This window comes from Symphalangus syndactylus, chromosome 15 (assembly GCF_028878055.3).
Source record: "Symphalangus syndactylus isolate Jambi chromosome 15, NHGRI_mSymSyn1-v2.1_pri, whole genome shotgun sequence".
Taxonomy (NCBI): domain Eukaryota; kingdom Metazoa; phylum Chordata; class Mammalia; order Primates; family Hylobatidae; genus Symphalangus; species Symphalangus syndactylus.
The window spans coordinates 95,524,094-95,551,717 of NC_072437.2; the positions used below are offsets into that span (position 1 = coordinate 95,524,094).

Genomic DNA, 27,624 nt, shown 5'->3' on the forward strand with positions numbered 1-27,624 from the left:
AAAAATCCAAAGATCAAAAACATCAGTGACCATTGCTATATAATTTTCATCTCACAATGAAGAATAAAGTTATATGGGAAAAAAAAGGACAAATGGGAAACCATTTCAAAGAAATAGGTAGCTGCTTTCATGTCTAACTACACTGGGCTAACTACACTGACTTTAAGACCAGTCCTCCTGCCAAGTCTGTAACGAATGTCTAAAATCACAGATCATTAAAAAAATACCTGCAAACATTAGTGATGTCAGCACCAGAATAGCCCTCAATCTTCTCGGCTATATCTTCCAGTTGAATATCAGGATCTAATTCAACCTCACGAAGGTTGATCTTCAGAAGCTCGGCTCTTCCTTTTGCTGTTACAAGATTTTGGTGGTGGTGTTAGATGTTTTACTTTACAAATAATTTTGCTGAAAATGACATAATAACATTCGGGGGAAAAATGAGGCCAATGCAAAGAAGAGTCAATAACTGTGTGTCCATTAGTATTTTTACCAATTCACTGCATGACTCATGGAATCATTCAAATTCCTATGTGCCTCTGTTGCAGTAACTGAAAATTGAAAACAAAAACAAAAACAAAAACAAAACCCAAAAACCACCTGGGTTTTCTTTATAGACTGTGAAGAACAAAGAATCTGAGATCCTTCATGAAAAATATGAATATCAGTTTTCAGGCACTGGAAATGCTTCTCAAAAAAAAAAATACTTAGCCTGGCGTTACAAAATTAGACTGCATCAAGTGTAACTCCTATGAATTACTTCGTTCACCTGTTAGTATGACATGGATCTCCAGAACTCTTATCAGTAGTTTAAAGAACATTTCCTGAAAATCAGTAATTGGCACAAAAAGCTCATTAATGTGTTTTTTACTTGGAGAGCCGGCCCACAGACATTTGCTGTTCCAGTATGATTTAAATGTGAATTGAATAAGTTCAAACATACTAGAGAATTTTTAAAATAACCAATCACGCTTGCCATTTTACTAGTGCTTTTAGTGGCAAATCTGCTTAGCACAGCACACTAAGATAACGCATTACTAGTTTATCTGGCACTCTACTATTTCCTGAGATACAAAATGAAATTTAATTTTCTTCTACTTTTATTTTGAAAAATGCCAAATATACAGGAAAAGAAAATCAATGAATACCCATTTACCGTTCACTGAGATTCACCAATTGCTAACATTTTGCCATTATCACTCTAGCTGTCTCCTCATCTCTCCTCCCTCAACTTTTTGAATTGAGCGCTAGCTGTAGGCATCACAACACTTCACTTTAAATTCCCCAGCATGTATCTCCTAAGAAAAAAGGTAGACATAACATTTCTCACCCTTATCAAGAGATTTAATACTGGAATATTAGTGTCCAATACACAATTCAAAGCAAAGTTTCCCCATTTGTCCCAAGCCTTTATAACTTTTACAACCATAACACATTGCATTCTGTTACCATGTCTCATTCAACTTCTTTCACCTAAAACAGTTCCCCAGTGTTTACTTTTTGGTTCATTTTGTTTTGTCTTTCATGAAATTGACAATTCTCCCCCAATTGATCTTATACATCCAAAGCATTCCAATAAAGATCCTCCTAAAAGGTCTATCCGTGGAAAGTAACGGGCAGATACCAAAATGTTCACAGAAATGGAAAGAACCAAGAACAGCCAAGATGCTCTGGAAGAGCAACAGCAAAGTGGAAAGAATTGCTCTATCAGATTTTAAGACTTACTACAAAGGTATAGGACTCAAAGCAGTGTGACACTCTTGTAGAAATAGATCGATAGTACAGAACGGGGTGCCCAGCAGCAGACCAAAGCATAATTACAGACACTGAATTTATGACAGAGGTGGTTCAAGCCGTGAGGGGAAGGAGAGTCTTTTCAATTAATGATGTAAGAACAGCTGACTATCCACAGGGAAAAAAATGAAATCAGGTCCTACATCATACTGTACACAAAAATCAGTGCCAGATATATTACATCTAAATGCAAAGTTGTAAGTATTTTATGAGATAACATAGAAGAATATCTGAGGTCATCCTCAAGGAAGTATTCTCAAGACATATATTCAAAAAAATCAACTAGGAAAAGATTGATAAACTGACCACATTAAAATGAGGAACTTCTATTCATCAAAAGATACTGTCATCACAGTGAAAACAGGTTAAGTTACAGAGTTTGAGAAGATTTTGTAACATATATAAGCAACCAAAGACTTGTATCAAGAATATTTAAGGAATTCCTAAAAATCAGCAAGAAAAAGTCAGACTACCCAACAGCCAGTGTGCCTGGCTAAGCACAGTGGCCGGACCCTGGTGCTTGCTTGCTCATGCACCCCTCACCGCCCTGTGCCTGGCTTGCCCTTGGCCAGCATGGGCGTGGGGTCAGGGCCAGTAGCTCCAGCTGAGCACAGCCTGCCAGGCCAAGTGGGCGGGACGCTGGGCTCAAGCAAAACTCCAGCAAAGGCGCCACCAAGGATCCTGCAACACAAGCACTTTGGAAAACACATTGAATTCATCTATTAATACTGCAGCTGTGCAGCACTACCTAGCAATTCACTCCTAGGATGGAATGCTCCATTCTGGCATTCTTACCACTATACATGTATGAAAATGTTCACAGTAGCACTGTTCATAATAGCCTAAAACAAGAAATAATTAAAATGTCCACCAAATAATATGATGGATACATTTTGATATAATCATGTAATAGATGGTATGGGTTAAACCATGTCCCTCAAAATTTTTAGGCAACTCCTAACCCCCAGTACTTCAGAATGTGACTGTATTTAGAGACAGGAGAGGTAATTAAGGTAAAATGAGGTCATATGGGTGGGCTCTACTCCAACATGACTGGTGTCCTTATAAGAAGAAGCGGTTAGGACACAAACACCCCTAAGGGGAAGACCACATGAAGACACCTTGTGGCCTTCCCCTGCTTCGGTCTGCTGCTGGGCACCCCGTTCTGTACTATTGATCTATTTGTCTATTTCCACAAGAGTGTCACACTGCTTTGAGTCCTATACCTTTGCAGTAAGCCTTAAAATCTGATAGAGCAATTCTTTCCACTTTGCTGTTGCTCTTCCAGAGCATCTTGGCTGTTCTTGGTTCTTTCCATTTCTGTGAACATTTTGGTATCTGCCCGTTAGTTTCTACATATAGACCTCTTAGGAGGATCTTTATGGGAATGCTTTGGGTGTATAAGATCAATTGGGGGAGAATTGTCAACTTCATGAAAGACAAAACAAGACAAGGGACAAGATGGCCACCTATAAGCCAAGGAGTGAGGCCCCAGAGTGCAACCACCCTGCCTACACCTTGGTCTTGTACTTCTAGCTTCCAGTACTGTGAGAAAATTAACTTCTGTTGTTTAAGCCACCCAATCTTTGGTATTTGTTATGGCAGCCCTAGCAAACGAATATGACAGAATACCACACAGCAACAAAAATGAATCTGAGGTGGCATCTATATGTGGTAACATGGATGAATCTTAAAATACACTAAGCAAAAGAGGCAAGATAGAAATGAACACAATCAGTGTGATTTAATTTATGTAAAGTTTAAAAGGAGGTAAAACTTTGGGGATACATTGTTAGGTGATAAAATTATACGGAAAAGCAATACATTATCTCCATAAAAGGAAATCACTGTAAGGGAAAGGTGGTGACCCCCAGCAGAGGGCAGGAAGGAACTGTGCTGGGAGGGAGCACGCTGGGAGCTGCTGAGTTCCGGGGAGGCTCCACTTCTCCTGGAGTGGGTAACAGGGCTGTCTGCTTCACCAGCTACTGGATAAACTAAACATTTTTAGGAACTGTTTCTGTATTGAGTTATGTTTCACACACCACAAACACACAGTGAGACCAAGCAGAGCAGTGCCAAAAGCAGCAAGCAGGTGTGATTTGGGATTACCAGAAAACAGAAAGGGCAGGACTGGAAAACCTCTACCTCCACAGTTCCCTAATCCCAGGAGCCCCCAGCCTTGATCCCAGCCAACAGGCTCGCAGGGAGTACACCTGCTCAACATGTAGTTTAGAGCCAAAGAAGTCCTCCAGTCAGGCTGGTGGCAGGAGGGGTAGGGACAGAAAGGGGTGAGGGGAGGAAGCTCCTGTGCCTACCACTACAGAAGGCTGATGTGCGCCTGATATCCAGGTAAGAACTGAGGTTAACATAAGAGCATCGTTATACAATGTTCCACATAGAGCCAGTGAATGCCAATGAACAAATACCCCTTTTCATTCTTATATGCCCAATATTAGAATACCACTGTATGTGTAAATCAAACATTTCACTGTGCCTGGCCTAAGATCCTTAACACCAAGTTTAATATTCTCCCACTGAAACAAAGTTCCAGACAGCCAACTTAAAATGAACATACATAAACCTGTTCATAAGTGAGGACCTAGTGGTATTGAAGCTTAGCAGAAAGCATATTCCATTTCCCTAGTAACTATGATTGGTGGCTGAGGCGGGGGAGACAAGTAACTTAAAACTGGTTATGTCAGTAATTTTTTAGAATATTCTTAAGATTTACCAGCTCCATAAAACTGAGTTCATGGCCGGGCGCGGTGGCTCACGCCTGTAATCCCAGCACTTTAGGAGGCCGAGATGGGCGGATCACGAGGTCAGGAGATCGAGACCATCCTGGCTAACATGGTGAAACCCCGTCTCTACTAAAAATACAAAAGAAAATTAGCCGGGCGTGGTAGCAGGCGCCTGTAGTCCCAGCTACTTGGGAGGCTGAGGCAGGAGAATCGTGTGAACCCGGGAGGCGAAGCTTGCAGTGAGCCGAGATGGCGCCACTGCACTCCAGCCTGGGTGACAGGGCAAGACTCCGTCTCAAAAAAAAAAAAAAAACAAAAAAAAAAACTGAACTGATATTCAATAAACTTGTGAAAAGATTTAACAAGGGATTAATGTGTTGTTAATCACAGTGTAACAAACTGCCAATCCTGTATCACAAAGTTAATACACATTCTAAATTTAAATAAATGTTAGAAGAATCACACACTCCTTATACAACTCCTCTTGAATACACCAGGCAGTCCAGTGCAGGAGATAACAACTACATTCTGGGCCTGCCTATCTGGGCTCTGGACTCACATGCCTGCTCTCACTTAGCCTCTGGGTCCTCAGTTTCCTAAGTAAAATAAGAACAGAATCTACCTTATAAACCTGTCATGAGGGTTAGGTGAGTTGATGCATGCAAAGCCTGGCCCATGGTAAGTACTCAATAAATGTTCACAGCCCCCACCACCAGTCAATAAACAAATAGGGCTCTGGGGAGACAGAAGTGTCCTTTTCCTGAGGGACATGTGGGAAATCACCAACCCAGATGAAACACCTGGGTACACGAGACAGGCCAGGGCGAGACGACTGCGTGATGTCCACATGCTCTAACGTGGGCTTTGAAAAATCAGTAAAATTTAAAGAGAGGGGAAGAGAGAACCTGGGAAATGGGAGTACCACAGATAACGACACAGAAGTAGGAAGAAGCATGCGTGCAGCAGAATGGGGGAAAAAGGTAAGTAGAAAAATATAGTAAAATACTGATAGATGCAAACAGACACAGATAGGATACGTAAGATGTGAACTTGCAGTAAAAGGAATATATATACAAAAAAAAAAAAGGACCTGATCCTGATGTAATAGGAAGTCAGAGTCACTCCGAGTTGAAAGGACTATAATGCCTTGGTGTTTAGGAGGTCAGCCTAAAAGCAAAACAGAACTAAATGAAGGGAGGCTGAGAAAGTACATTGGGCTCACCAGGTAGTTGCTGCCATAATTTAGATGCTTAAAATGAAAAGAGTCTTAAGGTAAGGACATTAGAACTCACTTGTGCCTATTATTTTGCCTTCCGTTGACTACAGCAGATTGTATTTACCAAGACAGCAGTTAACAGTTCTTTCTCATCCCACACCCATTTCTACAATGTGACCCTACCACTCCCCAAACCAGAGGCAGTCTAATTCCCCTCCCTGGGAATTGGTGTGGGCCTGAGAATGTCAGAAGTATGAGCTGAAGGGACATTACACAACCTCCAAGGGTAATTCATAAAATTCGATGCCATTTCCACTTGATCCGGTGGAACAATCACATTTGGAGCACTGAGCTACCATCTATGAGATCCAAATATCCCAAGGCCACAGGTAACATGGCCCAGCAGAGATCTAGGCTTGTGAATGAAGACATTCCACAGGATCTCAGGCCCCACAGGATCCCAGCTGTGGAGTCACCCCCAATCATGACCCAAGGCATCATGGAACAGACACAAACCATCTCCACTGTGCGCCATCCGATGTGAGAATAATGATTATTTTGTCTCATTAAATTTTGGAGTGGTTTGTTAAACTGCAAGAGTAAATGATACATTGGCTTTTCTTGCCACCAATTTCTAATTCTTAAAGAAATATGGATATTTCTTTACGGAAATTATATAAAGAGGCATTACATCTAATTACATTAGATGGCTTTCTGATTTCATCTATCCTGATTCTTATAATCCTTGCCTTTTTCAAATAAAAATTCTCATTCACAGCTGGTTTTGTTCATAAAATGTCCAACTTTTTAAATTTTAATACATTTTACTTTTATTTCCATTAATTTTACCCTGGATTTCCAAAATCATTCTTTTCAGATCTCTTGTCTTCTTAAATTTTATTTATTGTTCAATCTCTTCCAGGCCTTTTTATCCTATCAGGTGGCTCCAGCCCCAACACCTATCTATTCATTTTCAAGCACCCATGGCTTCGATTCTACTTTTCTCTATGAAAATTCAGTCAAAATGCAACTTCCCCCATGAAGTCTCCCCTAAGTACACCAGTCAGAATTTAGGATTCCTCCCTCTCCATTCCAAAAATACTGTGCATAGCTCTTGGCTCATGCATTCCACTGTTTTACTGCAGTCAGGGTAAGTATATGTCTGGCTAGCAAAGCAGTTCTTTAACAAGGAATGAACATTATTTATATTCCCACAGTTCTTAACAAATGTCTTTCAGATAGCAAAGAGCTAAATGAACACTTGTTGATGAATTAATATAGATAAAAGAAAAAGAGTGGAGTTCTAATTATAATTATTGGTTTGGGAGCCCCTTGAGGAAAAAGCATTTCCCAGGTTTCATGATCATAAGTACACACCTTCAGATCCACAATAAACAAAGAGAAGCACCCCAAAGTAATTGTTACTTTTCATAAAGAAAAACAAGTTTAGAAGGAAGCCTCTTAGCCGTGTTTATTTTCTTCTTCTATAATTCCAAAGGAAACTGAGTTCCTACCTTTATACCAATATAAAGTATGTCTTTCCCCTAATACCTAAGCTTTCCTTAGCAGTTCAGAAACTTGCTGTCATCAACTATTCTCTAATTATGTTTTTCTCCCTTTATTATAGTGAAGAATTAAAGTTCAAAAAACAAAAGTTTGAATAACGTGACTGACATTCAAGCAGCAACAATTTTATTCCCTCTACTGGTATCAATTTTTATTTATAATCACTGTAATATGGTAGTAAAATTAAACATTCAAATATATTAGATATCATACACATATTTTGTTTAGAAAACAAAACATGGGCTAGGCACAGTGGCTCACGCTTGTAATCCCAACACTTTGGGAGGTGGAAGCAGGTGGATCACTTGAGGTCAGGAGCTGGAGACCAGCCCGGCCAACATGGTGAAACCCCATCTCTACTAAAAATACCAAAGTTAGCCGGGCGTGGTGGCATGTGCCTGTAATCCTGGCTACTTGGGAGGCTGAGGCAGGAGAATTGCTTGAATGCGGGAGGTGGAGATTGCAGTGAGCCGAAATCATGCCACTGCACCCCAACCTGGGCAACACAGCGAGACTCCACCTCAAAAAAACAAACAAAAACATGGATGAAGAGAAAAAGAATGGGAAGAAACTTTTTAAATCACAAATAAGAAAAAAACCACCCGAATTTCAACTTGTGTATGAGCCAGGTATTAAGGAGTTAATTCTCATAGGTGCAATATTCCAGCATGGCTTATAGGTTCTAAATCTAATCGCTTCTGATGTTGCTTTAAATTAAGTGTATTATTTTATGAGCTCAATCAGTAAATTAAGTTTTTTTTTTTTTTTTGGAGATAGAGTCTCGCTCTGTCACCCAGGCTGGAGTGCTGTGGCATGATCTCGGCTGACTGCAACCTCCATCTCCTGGGTTCAAGTGATTCTCCTGCCTCAGCCTCCTGAGTAGCTGGAATTACAGGCACCTGCTACCACGTCTGGCTAACTTTTGTATGTTTAGTAGAGACAGGGTTTCATCATATCGGTCAGGCTGGTCTCAAATTCCTGACCTCAGGTGATCCGCCCACATTGGCCTCCCAGAGTGCTGGGATTACAGGCATGAGTGACAACACCCAGCCAAATAAAGCCCTATTTTAAGAAAATGAAAAGTTTTCTTTTTAAGTAACGACATTATTAAATTATTAGAATACAGAGTAACAGCCAGAAAAGATAATATAAGATGGAATCTGTGAGCTAAAAAATCTGTCAAGTAATTATGTTATACAGCCTTGGGGTCTAGTCAAAAAGGTGATCAAGGAATGTGTTACAAAAATTAAGTTTCAAAATTTGTAGGTGAGGTTTCCACTTCTAGCCATGATGAAATAACTGTTACCAAACTTGCCCTCCTATGGTAAACAACTATAAAATGAGATAGAATATAAAGAAAACTGTTTGCATGTATTAACCAACAGGCAGTAAAGAACTCAATACTGATTTTTCTTAGTTCTGCCAGTAATCTGAATGCCTGCCAGAACACCATTTAAAGGAAAATACATAATCTGTAATCCCTACAATGTAGCACATACAATAAAATTATTGGATATGTGAAGAAGCAGAAAAATATGGCCCACACTGAAGAGAATTAAAAAGTGGCTAACAGAAACAAATGAATCAAATGCTAAAATTAGCTGACAAAAACTATAAAGTGGTAGATTATCCATTTCTGAATAAAAAATTTTACTAAAACTTACAGACTTTACATAACTATTTATTATCCTCAAAGTTTCTGTGTGTCAAGAATTTAAGAGTGGTGTAGTTAGAAAGTTCTAGCTTGGGGTCTGTGATGGTTAATTTTATATGTCAACTTGGCTGGGCAATGGTGCCCAAAGAGTGGATGAAAAATTATTCTGGGACTGGCACAGTGACTCATGTTTGTAATCCCAACACTTTCAGAGGTAGAGGCGGGTAGATCACTTGAGGTCAGCAGTTCAAGACCGGCCTGACCAACATGATGAAATCCTGTCTCTATTAAAAGTACAAAATTAGCCAGGTGCAATGGCACACACGTGCAGTCCCAGCTACTTGGGAGCCTGAGGCAGGAGAATCCCTTGAACCCAGGAGGCGGAGGTTGCAGTGAGGTGAGATTGCGCCATTGCCCTCCAGCCTGGGCAACAAGAGTGAAACTCCATCTCAGAAAGAAAAAAGAAAAAGAAAAATTATTCTGAATGTGTCTGTAAACACATTTTTCGATGAGATTAACATTTAAATTAGTGGCCTTTGAGTAAAGCAGATTGCCCTTCCTAATGTGGGTGGGCCTCATCTAATCAATGGAAGGTCTGAATAAAACACAACACTGAACTCCCACACCGGGAAGAAGAAATTCAGCAAATGGCCTTCAGATTTCAACTGCAACACTGGCTCTCCCTGGGTCTCCAGCCTGATAGCCTTTGGACCTGAACTGCAGTATCAGCTCTTCCTGTCTCTAACCTGCCAGCTCAGGGTACAGATTTTGGACTTACCAGCCCCCATAATCGTGTGAGCCACCTGTCTAAAATAAACCTCACTATATATACACATCCTGTTGGTTCTGTTTCTCTGTAGGACCCTGACTAATACAAGGTCTCTCAGGAAGTTGCAGTTAAGACATGGACCAGAACCATAGTCATCCAAGGGTAGCTCTCACATTGGCTGGCACAATGGTGCTGATTGCTGGTGGAAAACTTCAATTCCTTCCCATTTGGGCTTCTCCACATGGTTCCAGCCATGACAGGTGGCCTCCTCAAGAGCAAATGATCCCATGTGATCCAAGTGAGGGAGAGTCAGGCAGAAACTATCCTTTTCATGATCTAGCCTCAGAAATCATTTAGCATCACTTCTGCCATATCCTATTCCTTAGAAGAAAATCACTAAGTCTAATCCACATTCAGATGGAGGGGAACTAAGCTCTACTTTTGGAAGGGAAGAATGCCAAAGAATTTTTAAGAGACAAAAATAAGCAAATGAGGAATCCCAGCAAAGTAATAAAAACTATAAAAAGTAACCAAATGGAGGCCAGGTGAGGTGGCTCACGCCTGTAATCCCAGCACTTTGGGAGGCCAAGGCAGGCGGATCATCTGAGGTCAGGACTTCAAGACCAGCCTGACAAACATGGAGAAACCCGGTCTCTACTAAAAATACAAAAAATAGCTGAGCATGGTGGCACATGCCGGTAATCCTAGCTACTCGGGAGGCTGAGGCAGGAGAATTGCTTGAACCCGGGAGGCAGAGGTTGTGGTGAGCCAAGATTGTGCCACTGCACTCCAGCCTGGGCGACAAGAGCAAAACTCCATTTCAAAAAAAAAAGTAAACAAATGGAAATGCTAGATTTGGAAAAAACAGTATCTAAAATAAAAAATTCACTAGACAGGTTTAAAAGCGGATTAGGGATGACAAAAGCAGGTCAGTAAACATGAAGCTTGATTTAGAAATTATCCAACCTTAAAAATATAAAGAAAAACTTTTGGGAAAAAACATTTAACAGAATTTTAATGACCTGTGAGACAGTATCAAGAAGTCCAACATACATGCAAAACAAAAGGAACACATCACAGTCAACCTGCTGAAACACAAAGATAAATAGAATACCTTAAAAAAAAAACCACATAAGACAACCAATTAAGAAAATGCCAACTTATTTTCTACAGTAGACATATACCACACCACATACCGCAGTCATTTCACATATAGGTATTTATCTAAGACAAAAAGTCTATGTCTACATAGACTTGAACATGAATATTCATAGCAGCTTTATTCACAACAGCCTCAAACTAGAAATAATGCAAATATTCATTGATAAGAGAATGGATAAACAAACTGTGATATGTCCACGTAATGGAACAAACACTACTCACCAATAAAAACAACAAACATGGATGAAATTCAAAATCACCATGCTGAGTGAAAGAAGCTAGTCACAAAAGGATACCTACTGTAGGATTCTATTAATATGAACTTCAAAATACTTTATACTGACAAAAATTAGACCAGTGGTTTCCTGAGGGGGAGTTGTAGAGAGAAGAGGGAAGGACGGATTACAAGAGGCACAAGGAATCTTTTGAGGATAAAAGACACGGTTTCCACCTTGATTGTGGTATGGTTTCACGGCTGTTTAACTGTCAAACTCATTAAATTTTAAATGAATAAAATTTATTGTATATAAATTATTTCTCAATAAAGTTGATTTAAAAAAAAAAAAGTGGCCAGAGGGAGAAAGACACATCACACACAACAGAACAATGATATGAATAGCAGCTGACCTCATATCAAAAAAACAATGGAGGCCAAAAGTGACATCAGCAAGGTAGTAGAATAGGATGCCTCAGACTTCCTATAGAAGCCCCCCATAGAACTGATGACTTAACAACATAGTTCAAAAAGCCTGTAAAAGAACTTCAGCCACCAGTTAGGAATTCACAGCCCCACAGCACAGGCAAGCTCAAAGCCTAGGAAACTGCACTGAAATGAGTAAGAAAAGCCATTTCTTTTCTTTTCTTTCTTTCTTTTTTTTTTTGAGATGGAGTTTCACTCTTGTTGCCCAGCTGGAGTGCAGTGGTGCCATCTCGGCTCACTGCAACCTCCGCCTCCCGGGTTCAAGTAATTCTCCTGCCTCGGCCTCCCGAGTAGCTGGGATTATAGGCATGCGCCACCACACCCGGCTAATTTTGTATTTTTAGTAGAGATGGGGTTTCTCCATGTTGGACAGGGTGGTCTCAAACTCCCAACCTCAGGTGATCTGCCTGCCTCAGCCTCCTAAAGTGCTAGGATTACAGGCATAAGCCACCGTGCCTGGCCAAGAAAAGCCATTTCATGTTAACTAAATCAGCTCCTTCCTCAAGCTAGCACAGCTCTATGCAATCAAGAGGAAATGCCTACCTCACAACTTCTCCATCAGGAGAAAAAGAGAAAAGTGGAATATACATCCAGCATTCCAGCTTTTCAGTGGACTGCCCAAGGGGCTGGTTTCTGTCTTGCCACACTTGGAGCAGGCACAAAGAGAGAACTCAGCAAGTTGTTGCAGTGCTAGCAACTTATAATACAGTAGACAAAAGCCAACACAGCTCCATATGATTGGGAGAAAGCAATCAGCTTGTGGCTCCTTACTTGGGAGGGAAAGAGAAGAGTGGAATGTGTGTCTAATGTTTCAGCATTTCTGAGGACTGCCCAAGGGACTGATTTCTATCTCACCTGACTTGAAGGACTGATGGAACTGGGAGACCTTGAAGGCCCAGGGGCCACAAAGAACAAAAGAGAGTTAAGAGATTTGTTGCATGCCAGAAAACCTACAATACCAAAGACAGATAACAGAAGGGGCAAGAGAGACTACAAGCTCCTGAAAAAGAAATCAGAAAACCTCTCTAATAGGGAAATTACATGCACAAGCCCAGAGAGGCAGCAGACCCACAAAAGGTTTGAGAGGTCCTCAGAATCTCCAGCCAGGATGATTGGTGAAGGTCTTCCCCTGTATGAAGTGAGTTCATAAAGGTCAAAAGGGCTGGCTGTTCTTTTAAATGCACAAATCACAACAACAAAAAACAAGGCACATGTTACAGAGAAACGTGGACCAATAAAGGGAAAAAATTAATTTCTAGGAATCAATCCTAAAAAAACAAAGATCTAAGAATTATCTGACAAAGAATTCAATACAATCATCTTAAAGAACCTCAGCACTATACAGGATAACCCAGAAAAACAACTAAATGTAATCAAGAGAACAATGCATGAGCAAAATAAGAATTTAACAGACAGAAACTATATAAAGAACCAAAAAGAAATTATGGAGCTAAAATATACAATAACTGAATCAAAACATTCACTAAAGAGGATCAACAGCAGTCTTGATCAAGCAGAATACTTAGTGAACCCAAGGACAGGTCATTTGAAATAATCAAGTCAGAAACAAAAAAGAAAAAGAATGACGAAAAGTGAAGAAAGCCTAAGGGACTTAGATACCATAAAATAGATCAATACACATACTATGGAAGCTCCAGAAGGAATTAGAGTAAGAAACAGACAAAGAGCTTATCTGAAGAAATAATGGCCAAAAACTTCCTAAATGCAAAGATATTGCAGGTTTGGTTGCAGACCACCATAATAAAGTGAGTCACACAAATTTCTTGGTTTCCCAATGCATAGAAAAGCTGTATTTACACTCTACTGTAGTCTATTAAGTGTACAATAACATCTACAAAATGGATATCTTAATGTAAAAATACTTTATTGCTAAAAAAAAAAATGCTAACAATCATCTCCGCCTTCAGCAAGTTGTAATATTTGGGCTCGTGGACAGTCTTGCCTCAATGTTGATGTATGTTGGTGAATCAGGGTGGTGGCTGCTGAAGGTTGGGGTGGCAGTATCCACTTCTTAAATAAGAAAACAGTGAAGTCTGCTGTATCAGTTCTCTCTTCCTTTCATGAAAGATTTATCTGTAGCATGCAATGCTGTCTGATAGCATTTTACCCATAACAGCACTTATTTTGAAATTGGAGTTGATTCTCTTCAAATCTGCTGCTGTTTTATCAACTAAGTTTATAAAATATTCTAAATTCTTTGTTGTTATTTCAACAATGTTCACAGCATCTTCACAGGAGATTCTATCTCAAGAAATATTTTCTTTGCTCATCTATAAGAAGCAATTCCTTGTCTGCTCAAGTTTTATCATGAGATTGCAGCAATCCAGTCCCATCTACAAGTTCCACTTCTAATGCTAGTTCTCTTGCTTTTCCACTACATCTGTGGTGACGTCCTCCACCAAAGTCTTGAACCCCTCAAGGTCATTCATGAGGGTTGGAATTAACTTCTTCCAAACTCCTGTTAAGACTGTTTTGACATCCTTGTGCGAATCAAAAATGTTCTTAATGGCATCTAGAATGATTCTTTTCTAGAAGGTTTTCAATTTACTTTGCCCAGATTTATCAGACAAATCACCATCTATGGCAACTATAACTTTATGAAATGTATTTCTTAAAAGTAAGACTTGAAAGTCAAAATGACTCCTTGATCCATGGGCTACAGAATGAATGTTGCATAAGCAGGCATGAAAACAACATGAATTTCCTTGTATATCTCCATCAGAGATATACCCCAAGTGCATTGTCAGTAAGCAGTAACATTTCCAAAAGGAATCTTAGCTAGTTCTTCTGGATAACTTGCTGCAGCTTCTGTGTCAGTACTTGCTGCTTTACCTTGAACTTTTATGTTATGGAGATGGCTTCTTTCTTTAAACCTCATGAAACAACCTCTCAGATTCCAATTTTTTTTTCTTGCAGCTTCCTCACTTCTCTCAACCTTTATAGAATTGGAGACTTGGGGCTTGCTCTGGATTAGGCTGTGCCTTAAGGAAATGTGGCTGGTTTGATCTTCTATCCAGATCACTCTATCCATATCAGTAATAAGGCTGTTTCACTTTCTTATCATTCGTGTGTTGACTGGAGTAACACTTTTAATTTCCTTCAAGAACTTTTCCTTTTCATTCATAACTTGGCTGTTTGACATAAGAGGTCTAGCTTTGGCATATCTCAGCTTTCATGCTTTCCTCACTAAGCTCGTGTCTAGCTTCTGATTTCATAAATGTCTTCCTTTACATGGAAAGGAAGATGTAATTCTTCCTTCACTTCAGTTGCATCTTCCTTTTCACTTGAACACTTAGAGGCCACTGTAGAGTTCTTAACTGACCTAATTCAAGTATTGTTCTGTCTGAGGGTATGGGGAGGCCTCAGGAAAGGAAGAGTCATAAAACACACATTTATCAATTAAGTATGCCATCTTATGTGGGCATAGTTTGTGGTACCCCAAAACAATTACAACACTAACATTAAAGATCACTGATCACTGTAACAGACAAATAACAACGAAAAGTCTGAAATATTGTGAGAATTTCCAAAATGTGACAGAGACACAAAGTGAGCACGTGCTGTTGAAAAAATGGCACTCACAGACCTGCTTAATTCACGGTTGCCGCAAACCTTCAATTTGTGAAAAACCCAGTATCTGCAAAGTGCAGTAAAGAGAAGCATAATAAAACAAAGTATGCCTGTATAAGAAAAGAAATGAACAAATTCATGAAGCTTAAAAGGACTCCAAGTAGGATAACCTAAGGAAGACCATAGAGACACATAATCAAATTGTCAAAATTCAAAGACAAAGACAGAATCATGAAACCAACAAAAGAAAAGTTATTTGTCATCTATAGGGGAGCACTCATAAAATATCAACATATTTCTTAGCAGAAACATTACATGCCAGAAAGGAGTGACATTATATATTCAAAGTAATAAAAGAAAAAGCCTGCCAACCAGGAATACTATTTTGGCAAAACTGCTCTTCAAAAATGATGGTGAAATAAATGAAGGAGACCGTTCTAGATCAACAAAAGCTGAGGGAGTTATCATGAATAGACCTGCCTCGCAACAATTGCTGAATGAGTCCTTCAAGTTGAAACAAAAGGATACTAGACTGCAACACAAAAGCAAATGAAATATAAAGTTCTCTAATAAAGGTAAATATAAGATAGGTACAGAATCCTGTAGTACTATAATGGTGGTGGTATATAAATCACTTTTGATTTAGGTACACAATTTAAAAAATAAAAGCACAAACAATAACTATATAAAATTATGCATACTGTAATGGCTAGAGCAACTACTAAAATAAATATAGTCAGGTATAGCTAAAAATCCAATAATGGCATTAAAATTAATAGTAAAAATAGTCAATTAGCCCAAAAGAAATTAGCAAGAGGGGTACAGAGAAACAAACAGTACAAATAGCAAGATGGCAGACTTAAACACAATCATATCACCAATTACATTAAATTTAAATGGACTAAATACACCTATTAAAAAGCAGAGACAGCCAGGTGCAGTGGCTCACGCCTGTAATCTCAGCACTTTGGGAGGCCAAGGTGGGAGAATCACCTGAGCTCAGGAGTTCAAGACCAGCCTGGACAACATGGCGAAACCCTGTCTCTACTAAAAATATTAAAAAATTAGCCAAGCAGGGTGGCACATGCCTGTAGTCCCAGCTATTTGGGAGGCTGAGGCAGGAGAATCGCTTGAACCTGGGAGGCAGAGGTTGCAGTAAGCTGAGATCGCATCACTGCACTCCCGCCTGGGCAAGAGTGAGGCTCTGACTCAAACAAACAAACAAACAAACAAACGAGATACAGACTGGACAAATAGCAAGGCTCAATTATATGCTGTCTATAAAAACTGCACCGTACATGCCTGTAATCCCAGCACTTTGGGAGGCCAAGGCAGGCGGATCACGAGGTCAGGAGATCGAGACCATCCTGGCTAACACGGTGAAACCCCGTCTCTACTACCAAAAATACAAAAAACTAGCCGGGCGTGGTGGCAGGCGCCTGTGGTCCCAGCTACTCAGGAGGCTGAGGCAGGAGAATGGCGTGAACCCAGGAGGCGAAGCTTGCAGTGAGCCCAGGTTGCGCCACTGCACTCCAGCCTGGGTGACAGAGCGAGACTCCATCTCAAAAAAAAAAACAAAACAAAAACAAAAAAAAACTGCACTGTAAATATAAAGACAGGGTAGGGTAAAAATTAAAGATAAAAAGCAGATATAGCACACCGACAACAGGAAAAGAAAGTAAGGCTAAGTTAATAGCAGTCAAAGCAGATATCAAGTCAAAGTGTATTCTCAGAGATAGAGAGGCATTTCATACTGGTAATAGGACCAATAAGATATAACAATGATAATTTATTTACTTAACAACAGAACATCAAAACACACTCCAAAACATAAAGCAGAAACTGAAAGAACTAAAGGGAGAAATAAACAAGTTCCCAGTCATAGATGAAGATTTCCATAAGCCACTCTCAGTAACTGATAGAAAAACTAGACTAAAAAATCAGCAAGGATCTTATTATTTGAATAATACTATCACACCAACTTCATCTAGCTGACATTTATAGAACGTTGTAACAAGCTCAGAATAAACATTCTACTCAATTGCATCTGGAGCATTCACCAAGATAGACTATATGCTGAATCACAAATCTCAAGAAGTTCAAAAATTGACTTCTTGCAGTCAGAGTATTGACATACTCTGCAGTCAGAGTATGTTCCTGACTGCAATTAATTAAATTAAAAATCAACAACAAGATATCTAGAACACACCCCAATTATTTGGCTCCCAAACCAATTTAAATGCTAAATAACTCAAGGACCAAATAAAGGCAATTAAAAAAGGAAAATTAGAAAATAGTTCTAACTTAAGAGTAGAAAAAATATGATACAGCAAAATTTGTGAGATAAAAGCAAAGCAGTACTTAATGAGAAATTTATAGCTTTAAAATGTGCAAATTAAAAAAAAAAAAAGCCCAGGTGCAATAGCTCACATCTGTAATCCCAATGCTATTGGGAGGATTGCTTGAGGCCAGGAGTTTGAGACCAGCCTGGGAAACACAGCAAGCCTCTGTCTCTACAAAAAATAAAAATAAAAAAATTAGCCAGGCACAGTGACATGTGTTCGTAGTCCCTACTCAAGAGGCTGAGGTGGGAGGATCTGTTGATCCCAAAAGTTTGAGGCTGCAGTGAGCTACGATCATGCCACTTGCACTCCAGCCTGGGTAACAGAGCAAGACTCTGTCTCTTAAAAAAAAAAAAAAAAAAAAAAGTGGGGAAATGTGGTTCCTAAAATCAATAACCTTAGTTTCTAACTTCAGAAAGAAAAAATTATACTCAAAGTATAAAGCAAAAAAAAATTTTAAAAGAGAGAAGAAATCACTGAAATAGAAAATAGAAAATTAACAAAGCAAAAATTTGGTTATTTGAAAAGATTAACAATATTGATAAATCTCAACCAAAAATGAAGAACAATAGAGATAAATTACTAATATTAGGAATGAAAAATGAGCCATCACTACAGAGCCTATGGCCAATAAAAGGAAAATAAGGTGTGTAGATTTGTATTATGCCAACTTAAGTGAAGCTGGAATTTCATTTCCCAGAATTCTCTTTATTGCATAGCTCTGTGTTAGTGCAGACCACATGAGTCATGTCTGAGATTTGAAAGGCAAAAATTAATCATCTCAGAAAGCTGGCACATACTGTCACTTATTTCTTAGTTCTCCTTGTTAGTGTGGGCAGCACTTGCCCCTTCAGCTCTTTGTAGTTTCTGCCACATTTCTTCCTTCAGCTTTGACTTTTGAGCCAGGTATACATTTAGCTAGCTTCTTCTGTAGGAAAGGTTAGGAGTCTCAGTGGAAAAAAAGAGTTCAACATAGATTCCAGTGTATCCTTATGGATCCCACCCCCACAGGTAGAGTTTGTCCTTACTTCTACCACTTCACATTCATCATCTCTTCCTAAGTGCCCTCCTTACTGACTTCAAGTTCCAGAACCAGACATGAACTATATAATCAGCTTCCACAATCTCCCGTAACTATTTAATCAGCTTCCACATTCACATTAGGTCAAATCCAAATAAATTTGACAACTTATAAAAAATAGAAAAATTATTTGAAAGACATATGTTACCAAAGCTTGCTCAAGAAAAAAACAAATAACTTAGATAACCATATGTGTGTGTATTTAAAAAACGATGGAACAGAATAGTATTCAGAAATAGACCCACACATACACAACAAAATAATTTTCAATGAAGGTGCCAAAGTAATTCAATGAAAAAAGAAAACTCCTTTCAGTAAGTGATGCTACAACAACTGTATGTACATATGAAAAAAATGACTCATCTCCACACACACACACACACACACACAAACACACAAATTCAAGAGGAATCACAGATATAAATACAGTTTCCAAAAGAAAACAGGAGAAAAACTTTGCAGCTTTGGGACAGACAAGATTTCTTAAGACACAAAAAGTACTATTCATTAAAAAAAATTGTCAACAGGACTTCATCAAAATTTAAAATGTCTGCTTATTAAGAGATACCATAAAGAAAATCAAAAGGCAAACTACAAACTAGAAGAAAATATTCACAATGCACAGATCTAGTAACATAAAAAGCATTAATAAAGCAACAAATAATCCAATTAAAAACTGGGAAAAAGAAATGACCCTACACAAAAAGCATACCATGACCATAAAAAGCACATAAAAAGGTACTCAATGTAAGTCATCAGAGAAATACCAATTTAAATCATGAGACAGCATTTCATACTTACTGGAATGAATGAAATTAAAATACTGACAACACCACATGTTGGCAAGGATATGGAAGTATTTGAATTCTCATTTATTGATGATGGAATACAAAATGGTACAACCATTCTGAAAAACAGTTTGGGTATTTTCTATAAAGCTAAACATATGCCTACCCTATGACCCATCTTTTCTTTTCTTATATTATCCAAAAGAATTGAAAACATTCATCCATAAAAAAGATATGCACAAGAAAGTTTACAGCTTTACTCATAATAGCCAAAAAAACTAGGAATAACTTAAATACCAATCAAAAGGAGAACAAACAAATTGTGGTATAATCATACCAGGAATAAGCTGCTGATACATGTGATCACACGGATGAACCTCAAGTGAAAGTAGCCAGACACAGTGAGTACATGCTGTCACGATTCCATTTATATGAAGTTTAACAAGAGAAAGAACTAATCTATGGTGATAAAAATCACGTACAGTGAATGCCTATTGGAGGATTAGCTGGTACGGGCACACAGGAACTTTATAGGATGATAGAAATGCCCTACATCTTGATTAGGGTATTGATTAAACAGGAGTACAGATTTGTACTCATCAAATTATATACTTAAGTACATTTCATTCTATGTAAATTTTACCTCAAAATAAAAAGAAAAAACCATTCATGGAAATTTCAGCATTCATTAACAGGATGAAATTATATTTTCCAGGCTGGGCGTGGTGGTTCACACCTGTAATCCCAGCACTTTGTGAGGCTGAGGCGGGAGATCACTTGAGGCCAGGAGTTTGAGACCAGCCTAGACAACATGGCAAAACCCTGTCTCTACTAAAAACATAAAAATTAGCTGGGTGTGGTGGTGCACACCTGTAATCCCAGCTATTTGGAAAGCTAAGGCACAAGAATCACTTGAACTTAGGAGGTGGAGGTTGCAGTGACCTGAGATCATGCCACTGCACTCCAGCCTGGGCAATAGAATAAGACTCTGTCTCAAAAAGTAAATAAATAAATAAATAAGTAAAAATATATATATGTACGTACACACACACATACACACACACTCTCTCTCCAAAACAGCGTATTTTGAAAAAGATCCAAAAAAACTTCAAGTTGAAAAGTGAAAACTTAAAAGTGCTACCATATTTATTAACATGAATATTGTTCTAAATTTAAGAATTTCTCTGAAATGTAAGAAATTTCAATAGAGTACTGTGGCCTGTGTTCACATCTACTACAAATTAATTTTGCGATGCTATAAACTTCTGTAAGCAGAATGGCAATGGAATAAAGATTTAGATACATGGGAAAGGTAACAGAAAGTTAACAGAAAGCTCAAAACAGAGAAGGCATCATACCTGTTGGGAGAGGTATATATATCCTTTTTTCTAACCTTCTTCGCAAAGCTTCATCAATGTCCCACGGGAAATTAGTAGCAGCCAATACCATAACCATTTTGGAAGGATCATCATTTTCTAAAGCTCCTCCAACTCCTATACACAGTTAAGGGAGGAAAAGATAGTGTTTTTCTTACAACCCTTTATTCTTTCATTCAATTAACATTTCTTTTAGCCAAAGTGGCAGAATCAATGATGAAGACAGTGCAGTCCTGACCTCTGTGTGGTGGCAAAACCAGACTCATCAACAGATAACTACAAAACAAAGAAGTAGAAGAATTCACATAACCTAGTGTGGAATTTTTTTTTCTTTTTTTTTTTCTTGTGCAACCTAGTGCAGGATTTTAATCCAATAAAAACATCAATTTTTCTATAAGAAAATGAATGCATATTTCCTCCGAAAAGAAAAGGCATGGGAGATTAGGCTCTGTTTTATTCCTCTTATTTCTTTTAAATCATAAAGTTCCGCAAAAATTTTATTTTAGTTTTTAGTCTATTTTCTCAAGAAGTGAAAACAGAGGGTTCACATTTACTTATTCTAGCATGCAATTATAATTTTGAAAGACAGGTTATATTTCTATGATGCTGTCCTTTAAACTTTTAAGTGACTTGTAAAAAATAAATAAGACATTTAAGAATGAACCCAGCAATCACAGATAAAAATAACCAAACCAACTACATGTACATACACAGTGTCTCCTTTTCAGAATTAAAATTTTAGAATAAAAAATTTCAGGTCACACAACACAAACTCTAGAAAATATGTAGTGAAAAATAAAAGATAAAAAAACCCATCAACTTTATTGATAAGACTTTCTAGTCTGGCATAATGAAGTCCTAGTGGACTCAAAGCAACCTAGTTCAATGTAGTATTTTTAAAAAAACAAGGTCTGGTTCTGTTGTTCAGGCTGGAGTGCCCTGGCATGATCTCGGCTCACTGAAACATATAATATTTTCTTATTACGAAACTCCTACTTCAATCATTATGACAAAGAATCAAGCTGTCCAACTAATAATCAACAATAGTCACAGATATCCCTCAATGAAATTCAGCTGACTAAATTTGTATTCGGTGATTTCCTTTTCCAATTTTAAACACCTAACTTTTTTTCCTATACCCCACCTCAAAAATAAAACTTATTCCTTTCTCTCATACTTTAGCAAAAGTTAAAATGGTAAACTCATTGAGGGAAGGGTCTCGTAGTACATTATAAGTATTCAGTAAGTATCCACAGTTGATGAATAACCATGACTGTTTTGAAACAGCACAACTTGGATATTGTTGGTGTTTTGTTGTTGTTGTTGTTGTTATGAGACAGGTTCTTGCTCTGTTGCCCAGGCTGGGGTGCCACGGCACAATTACAGCTCACTGTGGCCTCAAACTCCTGCGCTCAAGCTATCCTCCCACCTCAGCCTCCTGAGTAGCTGGGACTACAGGCACATGCCACCACACCCAGCTACTTTTTAAAGTTTTTGCTATGTTAAAGTCTTGCTATGTTAACCAGGCTGGTTTTGAACTCCTGGCCTCAAGTGATCTTCCCACCTCAGCCTCCCAAAGCGCTGGGACTACAGGCGTGAGCCACTGCACTCAGTCCCTCACCCTGGATATTTTTTAACATATTTTATCTGTTCTAATGTTTTGCTTGAACGGCCTCTTGTCTACCACACAACTAACTACCAGAGTAACTTATCTCTGAACAGCAGCTCTGAACCCATACCCTCTTCCTTCTATGGCTCTTCAGGGTCCTTTTTCTCTGTCTGGATAACTCCTACCAATGTTTCAAAGTCCAACTCGGCTATCTCTTTCCATGACTCCCCTGGTCTTGGTGGTGCCTCTCCTGTGTTTCCACTGCACCCAGACTTTACTTCTACCCCAGAATGTACCATAATGTATTATACTCATCTGATCAGTTGCCTGCTTCCCATCCAGATCAGTGGTTCTCAAACTTTTTGATCTCAGGACCCTTTCATACTCTTAAAAATTACTGAGGCTGGGTGCTGTGGCTCATGTCTATAATCCTAGCACTTTGAGAGGCTGAGTCCAGAGGATCACCTCAGCTCAAGAGTTCAACTACAGCCTGGGAAACATGGAGAGACCCTGTCTTTACAAAAAATAAAACTTAGCCAGATGCGGTGGCATGCGCCTGTGGTCCCAGCTACTTAGAAGGCTGAGGCAGGAGGATTGCTTGAGCCCAGGAGGTCAAGGCTGCAGTGAGCTGTGTTCACACCACTGTACTCCAGCATGGGCAACACAGCAAAGCTCTGAACCTTAAAAAAAAAAAAAAAAAATTATTGAGAACCCCAAAGAGCTTTTTAGTGTGTGGAGTGTATCTATCAATATCTTTAAAACTTAAAATAGATGGTGCATGGGTAAATTGTATGAAAAAAAGAAAAAACCTAAAATTGAAATTTAAAAATATTAACTTAAAAATAATTCACTTAAAAATAATGATAAATTCATTACATATTTTTATGAAAAGTATGTTTTCCAAAATATTAAAAAAGAGGGGCTTTTTTTTTTTTAACATTTTTGCAAATCTCTTTAATGTCTATCTAGAGAAAAGCTGGATTCCCATATCTGCTTCTGCTTTCTACCTTTTATGATACCCTACGTCTTACAGCCTCTCAAAAACTCTACTGTACACTTGTGAGAGAATGAGAGTAAAAAAGAAAAGGCAAACAATGACTTGATATTCCTATGAAAATAGTTTTGATCTTGCAGATTCTTTAAAGGGTCTCAAGGATCCCTAGGACTCTAGATCCTGCCTCTAGAACCTTTGCTCCAAATAGTAAGCTCCTTGAAGGCCATAGTAGCCTTTTTCTTTGTAATCTCAGAATCTGAAATGGTGCATGATCTCTAACAAGTACGCAAGAAATGCTTTCTGAGTGCATGAACAAATGAACAAATGAACAAATGGGTGAATGAACAAATAATTAAACTCAGGCTGCCTTCTAATCCATCCATTGACTATGAGTTTACACAAAATAATTAAAAATAAGAGTTTTGAAACAATAATTAAATATCAATTACCGTCCATCTGAATGAGCAGTTCAGACTTGACCCTGCGACTTGCCTCATGTTCATCAGAAGTTCCTCTTCGACTGCAGATAGAATCTATCTCATCAATGAAGATCGTGGTAGGGGCATAAAATCTAGCCTTTATGAAAATATTTTAAAGAAATCATTCAATAATCTCATAAAACAATCGGAGTATTTAAAAAAATCTTTTAAAACAGTGGCAAGAGAGCAGAAACTTCTCACTATTTTAATGCCATCATCTGGTTATGGCAAAGGCTAAATCAATCATTCCCATGAGACAAAAGAAATTTCTAAAAATAAAGGTTATATGGCTGGCAAAGCTGGGTGATAGATATATAGGGGTGCATTGTACTGTGAAATTTCATGTCTGCAAATTTCCATAATGAAAAAATTTTTCAAAAATAAATCAACCTCAATCCTCAAATATACATTCTTAAGTTACTGCAAATCCCATATGAAAAAGGAATAAACTTTAATGACAGGTCAGGCTCTGATTTTTAAAACACATATTAAAATATTCTTCTGTTCCATCAGCTCCCTAGAGATCTAGAAATACCAGTCAACCCACACATACGACCAAAGTCTCTTCTTCCACCCTCAGTGGACAGGATGCCAAAAGGCCTTGTTTTACCTTAAAGAAAAAGATACACTGAAGATACACCAACTACCCCATAAAACCCATCATCCCATTTCTCGTCAGTGTGTCAAGAACTATTAAAATAGAATTACATTGCCCTTTTCAAAAAAGATTCCAGGTGGACAGAACTGATTTATGGGGGCATCATAGGCTTACACACACTACTTTGAAATCTGAATATATCGTCACTCACCATCTCAAACAACAGACGAACTAACTTCTCAGATTCACCTCTATATTTAGATGTCAGCGTAGAAGAGGAAACGTTGAAGAATGTTGTACCACATTCAGTGGCAACAGCTTTAGCTAGCATAGTTTTACCAGTGCCTGGGGGTCCAACCATCAGTACACCCTGAAATTTCAAAAGACGAATTAAATGATTTATCAGATTAAAAATTTTTTTAGAAATTATCATCAGCTATTAATGTACATGAAGATTTTTCCGTCGAAAGACAAACTCAAAATTGTCACAGTAAAATCATGACGCATTTAGCAAGAGTATTATTTTATAGCTAGAAAAAATGAAGAAATTTCACAAAATGTCTCAAGCCAGAGGTAGTCAGAGATAACCTAACAAAAAGCCCAGACAACAAACAAGTTTCTCATATATTTAGATATAATCTCAGTTTCCTGAACCTGGCATATGATATATACATATAATATTGAGCACTGCTTAAAAGCAACTGTTCTGTTACACATAATAAAAAATAAGACATTTTCTATCACATGTGGCAGAATTACACATTCCTTACACTCTATAAAGGACAGAATCTACCTTCCACAGCGCATTTATAATATACAGCTTTCAGTAAAAAATAAAGACCCGTTTATGAGTTAATAAGGTAACAGTAAAAAAATCCAGTGGTGATTCAAACATAATCAAATTAGCAAGATTTGTATTTTAATGTGTTAGTTTATATAAAATAGTGATAGTGATGAAAGAACCAGTAAATACAGAATAAAAACTAAACTTCAGTTACTTCTTAGTTTTGAAAACAACATAAAAGTATTCTATAAAAACAAATCAGTGAAGAATAAAAATTATTCAAGGAATCCAACCTTCTAGTCTTAAAAACTAATGGGTTCTAAAATAATTATTTTCTTCCAGGATTTTTAATAGAGTTTAAATACATAGCTCACACTAAATTTTTTTGCATAATACCTGGTGATTCCTTAAGAGGAATTCTGATCCAATTGCTACTTTGGTTTGACAAGCTTCTGGGGATTTAAGCTTTGAAAACTATGTGTATGTCAAAGTTTCATAAACTCCAAATTCAGAAACTGTCCAAATGCTTTTTTAGCTATAGAATTCCGATACACAGATCAACCAGGAATCACTACAATTTGAAACATTCGTTTTACAAAAATATTTTTTTGCTATGTTAGGGAGCCCTCAACTTTGCATGAGGTTGAGATTTTAAAAACCATGAAAACGACCAGTTGATGCTATAGGCATAGCCAGAGCAAAGTTCTTATTTCTCCGATGCCTTTTTCCATGCTCTCTGAGAGGGCCATCCTGCAATGCCATTAATGTGGCCACCTCCCACAGGAGTTAATTTCTAACATTGGCAGCTGTTTATAGCTACTGTATGATATTGAAAAACTTCACCTCCTCACGACATTACTCCTTTAATTTATTTCTCTCTTTCCTGTATCTCTTTGTCTACTGTCTCTTTCCCCTCGGTATATAAATATACTTTAATCTGCCACATTACAAAAATCCCTTAAGGAAAGAACAGTCTCTTCAATAAATGTTGCTGGAAAAACTGGATAGCCATATGCAGAAGAATAAAACTAGATGCTGATCTCTTACCATATACAAAAATCAAAATGGATTAAAGACCATATACGAAAATCAAATCAAAATAGGTTAAAAACCTGAAACCATGAAACTACTAGAAGAAAACACTGGGGAAATGCTACAGGACATCAGTCCAGGCAGATTTTTTTGTGTAAGACCTCAAAAGCACAGGCAACCAAAGCAAGAACAGATAAATAAATTATATCAAACTAAAAAGCTTCTGCACAGCAAAGTAAACAACAAAGAGACACCCCCACAATGGGAGAAAATATCTGCAAAATATCCATCTGACAAGGGATTAGAACCAGAACACATAAGCAGCTCAAGCAACTCAATAGCAAAAAGACAAATAATCCAATTTTAAAATGGGCAAAAGGTCAGAACAGACATTTCTCAAAAGAAGACATACAAATGTCCAATAGATATATGAAAAAATGCTCAACATCACTAATCATTAGAGAAATTCAAGTTAAAACCAAAATGAGATCATCTCACTCCAATTAAAATGGCTTTCATCAAAAAGATAGCTAATAACAGATGATGGTAAGGATATGGAAAAAGGGGAATGCTCCCATTCTGTTGGTGGGAGCCACCGTGGAAAACTGTGTGGAGGCTCCTCAAAAAACTAAAAGCAGATCTACCATGATCCAGCAATTCCACTACTAGGAATATATCCAAAAAAAAAAAAAGGAAATCAATATATCGAAGAGTTATTTGCACTCCTGTGTTTATCACAGCACTATTCACAACAGCCAAAATACAAAATCAACCTAAGTGCCCAACGATGGATGAATGGAAAAAGAAAATGTGGTATATATATAAAATGGAATACTATTCAGCCATAAAAAAAATCGTGTAATTTATAGCCACATGGATGGAGGTTGAGGTCGTTATGTAAAGTGAAATACATCAAGCACAAAAAGACACATATCACATGTTTTCATTCATTGGTGGGAGCTAAAAAAGGATCTCATGAAGGCAGAATAGACTGGTGGTTACCAGAGGCTGGGAAGGGTAGGGGTCAAGGGAGAATTAAGAGAAGCTGATTAATGAGTACAGCTTGATAGATCAGTAGGGTGACCATAGTTTACAATAGTCTATTGTATATTTCAAAATAACTAGAAGAGAATAATTTGAATGTTCTTAGCATGAAGACAAATGTTAAAGATGGTGGATATCCCATTTACACTGATTGGATCTTTACAAATTATGTGAATGTATTAAATTATCACATGAACCCCAAAAGTATGTACATCTATTATGCATCAATTCAAAAACAAAAAATGTTTAAAAAAACAGATAAAATTGAGACAAAAAAAAATCCTTCACTTGACTCTACAAATCCC

General features: G+C 37.9%; 1 protein-coding gene across 7 annotated transcripts in view; it reads right to left on the reverse strand.

Annotated features, from left to right (window-relative positions):
- KATNAL1 (katanin catalytic subunit A1 like 1) overlaps window positions 1-27,624 on the reverse strand; it is a 105,828-nt gene that overhangs the window by 7,426 nt on the left and 70,778 nt on the right. For all 7 annotated transcript variants that reach the window (XM_055244742.2, XM_055244743.2, XM_055244747.2 and 4 more), the window contains exons 7-10: window positions 24,671-24,829; window positions 23,832-23,958; window positions 20,762-20,896; window positions 228-354 (exon numbers count right to left, since the gene is read on the reverse strand). In XM_055244742.2, the coding sequence (XP_055100717.1) occupies window positions 228-354; window positions 20,762-20,896; window positions 23,832-23,958; window positions 24,671-24,829 (548 nt within the window). The remainder of the gene's footprint in view (window positions 1-227; window positions 355-20,761; window positions 20,897-23,831; window positions 23,959-24,670; window positions 24,830-27,624) is intronic.